Source organism: Macrobrachium nipponense, chromosome 39 (genome assembly GCF_015104395.2).
Source record: "Macrobrachium nipponense isolate FS-2020 chromosome 39, ASM1510439v2, whole genome shotgun sequence".
Classification (NCBI taxonomy): Eukaryota; Metazoa; Arthropoda; class Malacostraca; order Decapoda; family Palaemonidae; genus Macrobrachium; species Macrobrachium nipponense.
The window spans coordinates 50,367,976-50,382,644 of record NC_061099.1 but is presented as its reverse complement, the minus strand read 5'-3'; the positions used below and the strand labels follow the sequence as shown (position 1 = coordinate 50,382,644).

The window sequence follows — 14,669 nt, the reverse complement described above, 5'->3', positions numbered from 1 at the left end:
ATTTCGCTGCATGATTTTACTATTTAGATTATAGACTGGTTGATGAGAGAGAGAGAGAGAGAGAGAGAGAGAGAGAGAGAGAGAGAGAGAGAGCTTTCTCTTGGCACCAGTGACTGGTGTACATGAACGAGCACCACAGTTTTCCCTTCTAATTATGTAAATGTTTAATGCTTGAAAGTATTCAGTCAGTAATTATTTTCAAGGTTCGACAGAACTTCTAGATAAGTTTAGATAAGACAGTTTCAGTGCTTCCTTGGGTGTGGTTATGCATCAGCGGATTCTATAACTTTCACTCGGTTAATTTAAATGAGCTGATACGTGCACATTGGAATTTGTACTTATTTACTTCAAGTTTTCAGCATATTGGTTTCCTTGGTAACAGTTGAAACGTGTTCAGGAAATGTTAACTTCTAAGTATTACACTTGCTGGATAATATTACACTGCACTATTTTAATAAAAAAAAAAAAAAAAAAAAAAAAAAGTCTTATTACAATTTTTTCAGCCATATGCAGTTGCACCAATTTATCCGAGGTTGTTAATTTTTTTTTTACCTTTTTTCTTTCTTTTAGGGTTACCTTGAATATTGGAGGCGTCATCCGGAGTCTGGCATCGCCCAGAGCCAAGCTGAGGATCTCTTCTCGAACATCGAACAAATACACACCTTCAACAGGTACAGTGTCGTCAAAGTCTTAAAGAGAGAAGATCTTGGTTGTCGTATACTTTCACTCCCCTGTAGTGTGTAGCGTGTTGAAACACAACCATGCACACACGTTTACTTACGATAACGTACATTTATGACGAGTTATTTGAGGTTTTCCGATTGGATTACGATGTTTAGGGTCTCCAGCAAGTGCCTTAAAAAGTGATCAAGTGATTGTTTTGCCCATTGGAAAAAAATTCAAGAACATGGAATCAGAAAATGAAGTAATGCATGAAATAAGGCTGATTAGATGGTCGGGTGATTTTGATAAAAGTTGGTTTTTGTCATATAATAAAATACATACTGTATTGAGACGTTACCGTTTAATGTACTGCAGAAGCCACGTATACTTTGTTCTCTTGTGTTTTCTGCTCGAGTTTCTGACTCTTCTATACCTTGTTTGGAAACATATTTGTCGCTGCATAACTTGATGCGTTAATAGAGTAATATGAATATATTTAACTTGGCTGCATCATATAAGTTAAAGTTCGTTTAGTTGTCTTCCTGTGGCCCCAATTGATAGATTTCAGAAAAAAAATGTCCATACTTTCATCGCTGGTATCAGGCGAATGTCCAATCCTTTCTTGTGCTCATTGGTAAATATTTAATGTAGGATTGGTACTACATATTTATTCTGATACACCCTCATTTAATATCAGTCACGGTTATTTTGAAAATACACTTGCACGTTCCTTTCGAAGACATTTTCACATTTGTAATTAGAAATTTATCTTTTTATTTAAAATGCCCCATGTATTGAATGAAAGTAGCAGCGTACTACTTCATTAATGCATCTTAATGTTTAATAGAAAATTTATCTGCATTGGTCTGGCAACGATAAGGTATTGATGCAATGCTGTGTAGTACTCTGCCTGGTTGCTTATTACCATTTGAAAATGAAAGTCATGCTCAGCGTAGCAGCGTGGTCGCATATATTTGTTTTAATCTCCTCTGCAAATATAATTAGGTTTGGAGAGGAGATCGACACCGTAGCTAATGAACTACTTTTGTAATCTCTGGGAGTGAAAGTTTGTAATTGGTGGTGATCTTGGCTTACTTTTCGAATTGAAAAGAGTGCATACTAATTGTTCATTACTTTTAACTTACGGGGGCGCTTGTTTTATATACTTATTTTAGAAGCAGTTATCGCGTCGTTTCAGTTTGATAATATTTTGCAGTTTTAATTTCATTCGCTGTTTTAAGAAAAAAACATTTTTGTTTACTCAAGTTGTATTCAGCCTATTTGCTTTTCAACGTTTTATCTTTGGATATTACATTACAATAAGTGCTGTTTTAGCATTCGAGTATTTCGCATTTGTGTATTCATTTTATTTTTTCAGAGGTTTTCTCTCGGAATTGGAAGCATGTGGGGTAGATCCAGTAGCCGTCGCGCGATGTTTCGTCAGAAACAACAGCGGTTTTGCCATTTACACCCAGTACTGCACCAATTATCCAAGGTAGGTCCAGATTTCTTTGCTATTTTGGTTTGATGTCTATAAATAAAGTGAAAATTCTCTCTCTCTCTCTCTCTCATAATTTCAGACATTTTAGTCTAAGTGAAGTGTGGCATTATTTTAATTTTTAATTTGCTTTAAGGTTTTCACATTTCTGTCCATATTAATGTTTAACTGTCTCCACTAATCCCTAACCACACCAGATAGCCCGTTATTATTATTATTATACAATAATATTCCAACCTTCCGTCCATGGCTGCTCCTCTTCAGAACGGTGAGCGTCCTGACGGAGCTGATGCGCGGCGAAGCGTCCGTCCGCGCCTTCAGGGAGCGACAGTTAGCCCTGAGCCACACTCTTCCCTTAGGGTCGTACCTCTTGAAGCCAGTACAGCGGATACTCAAATACCACCTCCTACTGGGCAACATCGTTAAACACTTCGAGAAGGACTGCAGCGGGTATTCCGAGATATGGAATGCCCTCTCAGCCATGACAGGAATGGCTCACCATATTAACGATATGAAGAGGAAACATGAACACGCTGTTAGAGTTCAAGAAATCCAGTCTCTTCTCTACGGGTGGCAGGTTAGTGCCACTTCACTGTGAGGTGTTCGTAAAAAGACAACTGCTCAAGCATGGCTTCCGTTTGGAAGAATAGGAAAATGAAAACAAAATTAGTTAATATTGCTAATTAACCATGTGAATGAATGTTTATAATAATTGCCTTCATACTAGAAGTCAAATAGTGTACCTCGAGGAATGCAGAAAGCGCATTTTTTTTTTTGTAGTAGTAGTAGAAGTAGTAGAGGTTGGACCCAACCTTATATTTTGGTTTTCCTAGTTTCTTTGATGTTTTAATGATTTTGTGGTTGCTTGTGATAACGTTATCGTTAAACCATTAGCCTTGAGCCGATTTCATGGGTACGGAAATTGTACGTATTTGTGCATAACCATAAGAACGGTGTTTTTACAAAAGGATTATCAGTTGCTATCCAAAGAATGTTGCTAATTGTACTCTATGAAATTTGCTGTTGTTAATGTTTTGAAGTATACATGACATTCGGTGCTGTAACCAAGAGATACAGATGCACAATTAGTAGTTAGTCATGATTTAAAGCAAGAAATTTTCTGCTTTTCAATTACTAGTTGTGGTTCCATGTCATCGTTCCATATTTCGCAAGCTTTTATGCCAGCAACTATTTACTGTAATTATGTATACTTTTGTGCTTGAGGCAGGCGAAGGCCTACATTGTATTTATTATCAATTACTGCCCATACAGTTCGAGGACTTGACCACTTACGGAGAGCTCGCCGCTGAAGGGACTTTTAGAATGTGTGGTGCTAAAGGCCTCAGGCACATCTTCCTCTTCGAGAAAATGATCCTTATCGCCAAAAAGAAAGAAGAAAATACTCTCATGTATAAAGCGCATATTCTTGTAAGTTTCATACTCATTTGCTTTTTCTGTATTCAAGATGCTATATTCTAATCTGCTGCTGATAATTTACATAAGAGATCAATGTTTTTTTTATTTCAGTGTTCATGTTCAAGGTCACACAACACTTAAGAATGTTTTCTAAGTGTGATCTAATATTGTAGGTGAATAACTTAAAATTCCGGCACTGTTTATACTGCAGCTCACTCAAAAGCTTTCAATTTCCTTTTACAGTGTTCCAATTTGATGTTGATCGAATCGGTCCCTGGAGAACCTTTAAGCTTCCATATAATTCCTTTTGATAATCCAAGAATGCAATACACATTGGAGGTAGGTCTGGTTCCAGTCATGCATAGCATGTATGAACATTTTTTTTTCAAAGCACTCGATACCCTTGAAATAATTATTATTAGTATTAACAACATTCAATTATGTCTCCAGCTTTAGATCCAGTGGAACATTTCTTGAAGCAGGTTAAAACTTGCACCATTTACTGATGAAAACCATTTCCACTAGGCACGCAACTTGGAGCAGAAAAGGGAGTGGACGCTTCAGCTAAAACGAGTCATTTTAGAGAATTACAGTGCCAATATTCCTGCTCATGCACGTCAGTTGGTAATGGAACTTGGTCAGAGTAAACCTGAAGGTAAATAACCGCCATATTGTTTTAACAATACATGGATTAATTAGATTCACATGAAAAATATCCAGCAAAGTCTATCATCAAATTGTACAGTATTTGACCCAAAAACTGTCCCATAAACACCAAATAAGACTAGAGAAAATGACTTTTGGTAAGGAATAACTAAACTCTCCGAGATTTCTAGAGTGAAAATTTGTTAACTGCATATTTGTTTAGTCAAGTACCCGAAGACCATAACAAACCTGTACATTTCCTTTGCTAGATCTTCTAATGTCAGAAAGCCGTAGCAGTGGTCGTCGTGCCCATCACGCTCCCGAGTATCTGGAAAGGAGAAAAGCACATGACAGACGAAGAGCATCAGAGGGAGGCCTCAACACGAGACTAAGATTAAGACGTTCTAGTCGCACAAGGAAGGAGAAAGAGGAGGTAAGAGGATTGGGGCTTTATGTTGTTAGTAAGGTTAGACAGTTATCGGTTTAATTTGGCAGTGCTCTACAGTGATTAGGTGCTGTATTCTTTCTGCATAATTTGGAAACTAACGTTTTAAAAGACACAGCCATTTTGCCCTTGTGCTTATAGTTAATGTTAGCTTTTTACCTAACAATGAATTGAAAGAGATTTCAACAAGTGGAGTCTATTGACAAAGTAATTAATTACCTGTATGCATTAGGAATCTGAGGGTGGTACATTACTTATAAAAAGGTTAAATTATTAGGAGTATGTATTATGCTCATGTTTTTCAGCAGTTGAATTAAAGCAATTAAGATAAAATGCAGAGAAAAGCTACAAGCCAGCATACAATTGTACAATTGTTTATAGACAGTTTAGCCCTGTTCACATAGCACTTGTGGCAGTAGCTCAAGTTGGAAAACTGTCTTTGAATTGCCTCCTGACCTCCTTACTCATTTGACCTGCCATTGTCTTTACTTCAACCAATTTCCCCAGTTTTTAGTCATCTCTTTGGTCAACATTTTGGAAGCATTCGTTCTGTGGAAGTTGTTAGAAGACCAGGATTTTTATTGATTTAAGGATCTCACGGTCTCGAGCATCTAGACTCTAAAGTTCATAATGCTGATATCATTGTTAAAAATAAGTAAGACAGCTTGTCTATAAAACCTAATATGAAATTAATATATTAAAGTTAAGAGCTGCAGAAGACCACATTACACCCTAGCATGAGCCTGATATAGGAATTGATTCCAAACCTCAAGACTTGGGCATTCGGCTGATAAATGCCATCCAGTCATGAGGACCCAGTGATCCTCACAGTATGGCTGGTACCAGCATATTTAAAAGCTTTCGTTAAATGAATTTTTAAATGCTAAGTCAGCAATGTTGAGTTTCCTTTCTCCAGGGGATGCTGTATGTTTCAAAGGAGAGTTTATTCTACTTTGATCAAGGAGTTGCAACATAACAGAAATCTTTTTGATGCTTAGCAAGAAATGGAAACCTTTTTTATGCTTCCTGGCAAGAAATCGTTGCTCAAAAGTGAAAGTATTTCACTGTAGTTGCTTTTTATTCTGTATGCCTCATTTATTTCTTGCAACACAAAATACGTAATATAAAACCTGAAAAACATTAAGTAATACATCACTATGAAGAATTTTTTTCTTTTTCTAATTAGCAATCAGGATGCCATACAGCTTTGCTGTAAGGCATCAAGAGCATTGCTACTTATGTCAAATACAAAACCAGTGTATTGCATACAAATAAAACTTTTTTTAAAAAGTTTCAAAGCCAGAACAGAATGAGCTATCACTCAGACTTTCAACTCATTGTAATTAACATGATGACTAGTGTCTTTAGCCTACAGTAGTGGGCCACAGTGGATAAAATAGCTGGTAATCTTGTATGGAGTTATAAAAACTGAAAGGCAATGGCAAGATTTCTTATAGTTCCTGTATCACAAGTTCTGTCAAATTTTGTACATTCTCTGTTGGCTTCTTGATATAGCAAATTTTTTTGGATGCACTTATTTTTTTTATTCATTTGCAATACATATTAGAAAAAATTACCATATAAAAAATGCATATCGGGCAAGCCATTATCTGAAAATTTTTTTATTTGAATGTTTGATGTCAGTAATTTTGTTATCACTTATTTGCATTCTTGTGGATCAGGTTGAATATATTGTATTTAGCGAGACATTTTATCAGACTTCTCTGTAGTGATGGTTGGGATGAGAACACGAAACAAGCTCATCTAAAATGTAGGTTCTTTATTAGGCAAGGTTACAATTCAACAACCGAACTCAGAGAGGGGAAGTGGCGTACTGCTAGACATTGGATTCGGATTTGTTTGGTTGCCACTTACAATATAAGTTATATACATGGGACAAGAATACATTATATGTATAATGACAAATACATGTTACATAGATTATATTATCTACACCTCCCTTCCCCTTCACGCTCATAGTCCCATCTCGATCAGATTCTTTATTTGGGAGACCTATGTAGGGCTGTAGGAGGACTGTTGGACTCTTTAAGTGTCCATGCGAAGGTTCACAGAAATTTGAGGTAGATGTTCAGCGCCAGGAGCTTGTACTGGGTACAGGAAGCGGTTGTTCCTTCAGTATACCTGTAGGCTGGGGAGATGTACTTCATAGTCCTTTGCCTGCCATGGCTCATGATAATCCCAACCTTAACAGTGAGAAGTTGGACACTGGATCTTGACTGACTGTCCAACTTCTAGCCTGGGTAAAAGACATACATATTGGATTATACGACTTTTGTACAAGTTCAACTCTGCCACCGGCATGGTGATCTCAGTCCTTGGCTTTCTTGAGCCATTCTTCCAAGAATGAATAAGGATGAGCAGGCATACAGGAGTAGTTGGGTGGCTATGTAGGATTTGTGCAGGGGAGTGTTCGCTAACTCCAGGAGGCCACAGTCAAATTCTTCACAGTCTAAGTTACTGGAGGGCGCTGTCTTCAATATAAGATGCTTCACAGCAGCCTCAGCATGGTCATTGTTTGTTTGTTTATTGTATGGTGTTTTTATGTTGCATGAAACCAGTAGTTATTCAGCAACGGGACCAACGGCTTTACGTGACTTCCGAACTACGTTGAGAGTGAACTTCTGTCTCCAGAAATACACATTTCTCACCCCCCCAATGGAATGCCCAAGAATCGAACTTGCGGCCACTAACGTGGCACACCAACACCATACCGACCATGCCACTGAGGCGCTATAGCATGGCCATTGGACTGTGGGTAGTGTAGGGAAGTAACAAGATCCCCATTACTCCAAGAAATCGCTGAATTCATGACTGGTGAATGAACCACCATTTGTCCTGAGGTAACATGGTACACTGACCTCCCTGAAATATCTGCAGAAGATTGTTATTGTAGCATGAGGGCAATCACAGGCCAGTTAGAAAGCCTGTTGGCCACAAGGATGAATGACTTCCCTGCAACACTGGAGAAGTCCACCGACACAAATTCTAAGGGCCTCATGGAGTGGTCTTTGTTTTGAAGAGGTTTCTGCTGGAGGCTAGGTTGTAAAACCTTAAAGTACTGCCCAAGCTTGCAAACCTTGCCAGGTCGGAGTTGATCCTGGCCAGTAACAAGTCTGTCATGCCCATTGCTTTGTGGGTATTCCTCTGTAACAGTGATGGAGTGGGATAGTTTGGCAGCGAAGGGTGGTAGGAACTAACAATCCTTGCTCCATAAAGTACAAGTTCAGCATCAACTGAGAGGCTGTCCCGTAGTTTCCAGAATGGGAGGAACGATTTGTAGGAAATACTGAGGGCACACAGTCTCAAAGGTGGGTATACTCTCCCTTGCTGGAACACAGTCTTTAATAATCCTGTTGGTATCCTTTGGTGAGGCATCATCCCCTTGGGGTGTTGCGCAATTGATGGTGATAGTCCTGATTTATGTCCCAGCCTCAACATACATAGTCGGATTTGTCTTGTGGTGAGAGCTGCTGATGGAGACATGTGACTGTCGGGTATGCTGCGCTGGTTGCTGGCACACCACACAGCTGTGAACATACAGTGAGACTTCCTTCTCGAGACACTGCAAACAGGGATTCTCGACTGCATCCAGGGTGTAATGGTTGAGAATTGGCACTAAAGACAGTCCCCTATTATCAACGGACTGTTAATGGCGATCTGGGTTTATGGGCCTTGTTTAGCGCCATAACATACCTAAAGGAGGCACCTTTATCCAGTTATCACCAAGTTTTGGTTAAAACCGGTGACAACCTGCAGAGGGCGATGGTCGATGGTCTGTCATCAACATAAAATGTTGGGAGGCCTTTCAGGTTCAGTTTGCCTTTGAACATAAACACAGGTTATTGCTAATACCTCCAATTCAGCTGAGGCGTAGCACGTTTCATTGTCTAAGGAAATGAAAGCCACACTGTACAGGCAGTCCCCAGGTTACGACAGGGGTTCCGTACTTGAGACGCGTTGTAACATGAAAATTGTCGTAAGCCGGAACATCATAAAAATCGTAAGTAATCCTTACTTTTAATCCTTTGGGTGCATTGAAAACTATGTAAACTGCATTCTTATTACACTTTTCATCAAGAAAACCTTAAAAATATTTATTATTTTGCATTTTTGGTGTCCTATTTCTTGTGGCAGATCAGCGTTGTAGGCGTCGTAACCCTGGAACATGCGTCATAACCCTGGAAATAATTTCTGATGAATATAACTGAGAAGCGCCTTAACCTCGGAACGTCGTTAGCCGACCCCATCATAACCCGGGGACTGCCTGTACTAAACTGAGTCTTATTCCATAGCCACAGTACTGTAGAAGGGCATAATCCTAGTCCGTTTAGTTAGTAAGTGTCTCTTTAGGATAACTGTGAGGGCTAGATCAAAGGAGGCAATATGACTGGTGGGCTAGCCAGGGCAGTCTTCACTCTGTGAAATGCTGTGTCCTGGTCCACGGTCTATAAAAATGCAAGCTTGAGGCTCATAAGGTGTCTGAAACTGAGCTGCATAAGCTATCTCAGGCATTAAGTCTGCCTTTTGGTTCACTGACCCCATGAACAAACAAAGGGAAGTCCTTGATTGCTGCTTCTTTGTCGGGTTCTGCTGAAGTGCAGTTTTGGAGACCCAATTTATGCATACAGTAACACTTGGAGGAGGCAACCGCAAACTTGTCCTTGTTAAGTATGATGCCAAACTTGGGGCACCTTTTCAGCATCTCAAAGATAGCTGGGGAAATCCTTATTGAACAGCTGATGTCATTGACCAGCTTGATGCAATTCTCAGCATCTTGCAGTCTTGTCTCCTTGAAGGCAATAGGCATCTAATGTGGCTGCAAATCCCATTGGACCTCTGCAATGCTGGAATTGGCCATAGGATGTGATGTCTGTAGTTAACTTTTGATCCTCCTCTGCAAGTTGCATTGGTCAGTACCCATGCACAGCATCTGCAGTGATGAAGAACTTTACTTTTTGATCCACACTATGGATGCTAGATAATGGTGAGGGTGACAGGTGAGCTGGGCATTTTACCTGGTTGTGAGGTTCTTGAGGTCAACGGTGATTCAAATGCCTTTTGTTTTTGGGAGTATTATGTGCAGGTGACACCAGTCTGAGGGTTCATCACCGGCTGGCTAAATGGTACCATACTACCATGAACTTGAGCTATGGCTTGACTTGTTCTGAGAAGGCATATATCTGGTGAGGTGCATTGTTCACAGCATCAGGATGTCCTTGAACTATTATGGGGGGGGGGGGGTGGGGGGGGGAGTCTGGTTTTGGCAGGTGACGTGGTGACATGAAGAGGTAGCTCTGAACACCCATTGACATGGTATTATCTAGAATTGGTATGGGACAGTATGGCAGAACAATGGCCAACTCTTTGCAGTGGCTATATGACAGCGGTGGTGTTCACACACCTTCATGGACTTGGATCCTCACTGAACAGGATCTCTCGGCTAAGGTGAGTGGGGCTGTGAAGGATCCTATGGCAGGGTCATCAAGCATATATGATGAATATCAGGGAAACTAGTTGGGGTTGTAGTGCACTATCAGGAATGTGCAGAACATCAAGATGGCTAGGGCCTATAACTGAGAAGTTCACACCAGTATGAGTCCTGGATGATGTCATTATTTGAGAGGAAAACAGATTGGCTTCAGTGTCTTGATAGAATAGTGTGTTCCCATCCGACGACAACTGGAGTTCTTGCCTGTAGAGGGCGGTAAATGTTGGCTTAGCACTAAAGTAGCACAGTTTGGCATTCCTTATCTTCTTCCAGCAGCACTTGTCATAATGTGCCTGTCGGTTGCAGTGGCAGCACTGGACCTGTCCAGTGAGGCATCTGTGCCTTGGTCCAATTCTCCTTGAGGATACAGTTGGTGCAGGTGCTGTCTGCTGCTGGACACTTCTCTGTGGATCCATGCATGCAATTGTCTTAAGACTGGTATGAAATACACTGTGGTGTGGTGAGGTGGGACCCTTTCCATGTTTTTTCTGCTTCCTGTAGTTTGAGAGGGCACACAGCTCTCCAGGAGAGCAAAGCACGAATTGCAGCAGTGGTCTTCCTGGTGGCCTCAGAGGTATGACATATGTTAACAACATCCTGTAGAGAGGTGTTGGTGTCGAGGGCTATGAGTTTCTCAGTCAGTTCTTCATCCCTTCTCCCATGAGGATGATTATCTTCATTTGGGTTTGCTCACAAACTGATCTATCAGAACCTTGTACTTTCTCTTAAATGTTCTTGAGTCACATAAGTCTAAAGACACTCCCTGTAACTGTTTGCTGGCGAGTAGCTCCTTACAACGACAGTCATGTTGTGAAGACACTTGATGGGCATCCAAGACTTCATCGACACAATCCAGTGTCTGGGGTTCTGTCTAGGGTGTGCTTGAGGACTTTGTGTTCCAAGGCAAGACAGATCCTCTCTAGATTCGTAGTTCTCTTTGGGTAACTTTGGCACATCCACCAGGACTGAATAATTATCCCATCGACATTGCCATTCCCCAAAAATTAGAAAAGTTGCATCTGGGCTTTAGGGGTTGGGGCAGGTTCTGGGCAATTAATTTCTGTGGAGGGGTTACTGCACCCTCTGGTGGTAAAGTAAGAGCTGCAGGTGTCAAATGAGGCATGCTGGAGCTTCCTGTACAAGGGAGAATAGCATTTTCAGAAAGAAGCTGTAGCAGTCTGTTTCTTGTTGCCTGTGAATTTCATCCTCCTCTATCTCTTGTTGAACCCTTAATTCTTCCTGTTTTCTTCATCTCTCCTCCTCTTGCCCGATCCTGGCATGATCCATGATCTCTCCAGGTATTGCATGAGCAAAGGGAAATCAGCCGATTGGGGTATTGTCACCTGGGGATAGGGAATGCAGGCGGACTGTAGAGGGCAGAAAGGGTCTTGTGAATGCTGGGCGAGTAGGTAGTCGTCACGTTCATCCTGAGGACAGGGAGATTCCATTGTAAATAATGTTCTGCTTACCATCACCAAACAGGCTTAAAACAGAACAGAAAAAATACTGACACTAGTTGGCTCGTTAGCACCACCTTTACACTGTACACACCAGCAAATAAAGTCCACTGTTGAGAAAAACAAGTGGGTAACTGTTGGTGTATGGTCCTCTGGTGGTTTTCTTCCAGTTTGCTGCAAGTTTCTTGTATCTTCGCTTTATTCTTGTAACTTCTTCCTGCAATACCTTACTGCACCATGTTGGTTGGGACAAGACGTGAAACAAGCGCATCTGTAATGAAAGTTCCTTATTAGTTAAGGTTACAATGCAACAAGGACAATGCATTCGAGCAACCAAACTGGGAAAGGGGAGGGGGTTGTACTGCTAGACGTTGGATTTGAATGTGTTCAGTTGCCACTTATCAGTAGATGTGGTAGACATAGGAGTCAAGAATACAGTTGCCATGTATCAATATACAATGTCAAAAAATGTTACATAGATTATAGTATTTACATGTATTAAAGTTGTTGACAGTGTTTAGAATGAGGATGACTTCTTCAAAAGGGATTTTTACACTCGGCGTTTCATGTTTCGACTGTAATTTGAGGTGAGCGACACTGCAATCCCATGCAAATGTGATCAACAAAATTGAATTTGACTTTGACTGTAACAGACTAAGTTGTGGTCTATGAATTAACATATTTTCTCCACCACATTGTGAAGTCAATGAAGGAAGAAGTGTTATGGCGAGTTGCTCACATACCACACTCCTTTCTATGTATAGTAAAATCAAAATGACTACAAACATGCAGTACATTTTCAGTGTTGCCATTTTTCCCAGATTTGATTCATAAGTTGGGATGTGATGTAGATTTGGCAAAAATGCAGCCATCTTCCTTCAACCAGGTCAAAAAGGGCAAACTCCTTGACACTTGCTTTGCATTTCTAACACTGAAGACGTAAAATGAGTAAGAGAATTGATTTGATGACAAATAGATGATTATTTATATAAAAAAAAGTGCTAAATGGAGATTTGATATCATACAACCTATTTTGGTAACATGGTTTAAGGATGAATTGAGTTTTTAATCATCTAAATGAATTATAAACATCTAAATGGAGTTATAAACATGTCCAATACTATCCCAGAATCACTGACGAAAATAAATGATAAAACGTGAAGAAGGAAAAAAAAAACATTGTTATTGGTTCCAAAAGTGAAGATAGTTTGCTAATTGTTCCGACGCTGTATACTTACCCCGAAGTACTATAGGAGAATCCTGGATGTCAATCTGGTACTGACCAGAAAAAACTGGTTATTCCCTCCTGACCCCCAGCCAGGTATACCCCAGGGTCGAAGCTCATGACCTTTGACCTGCAGTCCTTTCCTGATCGCTGTAACGTTTACACGCTCCAGCTTGTCGTCCGTTTACCGGCCCATTTCCTTTGTCTTCCTTGTATGTTAGTGTGTGTGCCGCAATTAAGTAGGCCTTGTCCCTAAATTGTCTCTCTCTTCTGGAAAGCCCTTGGGATGGCCAAATATGATTTTATGACTGGATTAAAGAACCCCAAATTAAGGAATGCAGATTAACTGTAGTCGGATAATAAAATCATTAAGAAGTTTGGCAAAGCTAATGACAGCCATGTTTTTAATAATTTTGATTTTACCGTAGGACTTAATGAATCCAGTGGAGAATATGTCTACAAAGTCTTTGATACAATGTAGAAGGTCATGGTCAAAAACAGGTCCATATACAAAACCTTAGTCTCATAAAGCTTCAAGTGTCACACTGGTGCAAAGGTTAGAGAGGAAGCAGCAACACATTATTAAATGTTAATTCCTTGGCTTTCTAGGCACCAAAAACAACAGCCTAGTCATTTATGGACAAAGTTATTAGTAATCACCTGAAACCACAGTAGCACAGGTAACTTAATCACAGGGGATCAAGAACAAATCAAATTGGCAATAACCCTGTAGTACATTCCTTGATAGAGCACTCATTAACTAGAAGGATGAAACCCATGTATTTTGTTGCTTCCAATCATTTAACAACTTGACCACCAATCAGCAATTCCAGCTTGGCAAGGCTACCAGTAGGTGTCTGTACAGAAGCAGGTCCCTCTAATTGGTTTCCTGCTATAAGCTAATTGATACTGCCAGACAAATTTTTACTTTATACCATTTTGTCTCAATAATGACTTCTTGTATTCAGAAAATAATTACTCATTATTAACAAATATATTAATAATTGATTCATACCTGTATTCACACAGAAGGAGTCAAGAAGCCGCAGCGCTAGTCGTACAAGGGAAACGGATGAAGAAGCTGACAGAAAGATTTCCACAAATTCTGCTCCATCATCCAGTGAAAAGTCAAAGGTAGGTCTTTCGTTCTGTAAAATTTATTTTGAAAATGCCTTAAAAGAAAAAGGATCTGAAATACATGTATATTTACTGTGACATTGTTCTTACATTTGACTACGTATTTACAATACAAATCTACATTATGAATAATTATTAATATTTTCCTCCATAGCTGAAAATACCATCAATGTGGGGTCGACGTCGTTCAGAGCCTGGCATTGGGAGCAGGGAGAGTTTAAGCGTAACACTTTCAGCTCCTGAAGATATCAATACTCCTTCTCCCGATACAACCATTGATATCAGCATGAACACTCCAACTGAAGCCATAACACCAGAGGTTTGTAGTGAATAAAGTTATCATTCAAAAACTAATAATTGTTGACACAAAACATTTGAAACACTGGTTTTATACATTCTTCAAACAAAATTGAAAACAGAAATCCATTCTTCAAACAGAATTGAAAACAGAAATCAACAGAAAACATTATAGGAAACTGAATTACAAATCTATCAGACTTCATGATTTCAGTCACTGTAGTACAACATATCACACTTGGAAATGGCCATTTCAATAGAACTTTAAGATTAAACATGATTGTAAAACATCACCAAGTACTGTAGGTGTTCGTATGTTTTTAAATCGGTGCCAGGCTTTGGAGAATTGAAAACTTTTATTTTTTATGTATCTAGGT

General features: G+C 39.8%; 1 protein-coding gene and 1 long non-coding RNA gene across 8 annotated transcripts in view; one reads left to right on the top strand and one right to left on the bottom strand.

Annotated features, from left to right (window-relative positions):
- Positions 1-14,669, top strand: part of LOC135210339 (pleckstrin homology domain-containing family G member 3-like) — a 611,354-nt gene that overhangs the window by 593,013 nt on the left and 3,672 nt on the right. For all 7 annotated transcript variants that reach the window (XM_064243231.1, XM_064243230.1, XM_064243233.1 and 4 more), the window contains 9 exons: positions 571-671; positions 2,042-2,158; positions 2,426-2,738; positions 3,434-3,589; positions 3,821-3,916; positions 4,103-4,232; positions 4,492-4,655; positions 13,888-13,992; positions 14,150-14,314. In XM_064243231.1, the coding sequence (XP_064099301.1) occupies positions 571-671; positions 2,042-2,158; positions 2,426-2,738; positions 3,434-3,589; positions 3,821-3,916; positions 4,103-4,232; positions 4,492-4,655; positions 13,888-13,992; positions 14,150-14,314 (1,347 nt within the window). The remainder of the gene's footprint in view (positions 1-570; positions 672-2,041; positions 2,159-2,425; positions 2,739-3,433; positions 3,590-3,820; positions 3,917-4,102; positions 4,233-4,491; positions 4,656-13,887; positions 13,993-14,149; positions 14,315-14,669) is intronic.
- The window catches only part of LOC135210341 (uncharacterized), an 84,292-nt gene continuing 76,067 nt past the window's right edge, over positions 6,445-14,669 (bottom strand). Inside the window, exons 3-4 of the long non-coding RNA XR_010313501.1 lie at positions 13,874-14,006; positions 6,445-11,904 (exon numbers count right to left, since the gene is read on the bottom strand). This is a non-coding gene — a long non-coding RNA (uncharacterized LOC135210341). The remainder of the gene's footprint in view (positions 11,905-13,873; positions 14,007-14,669) is intronic.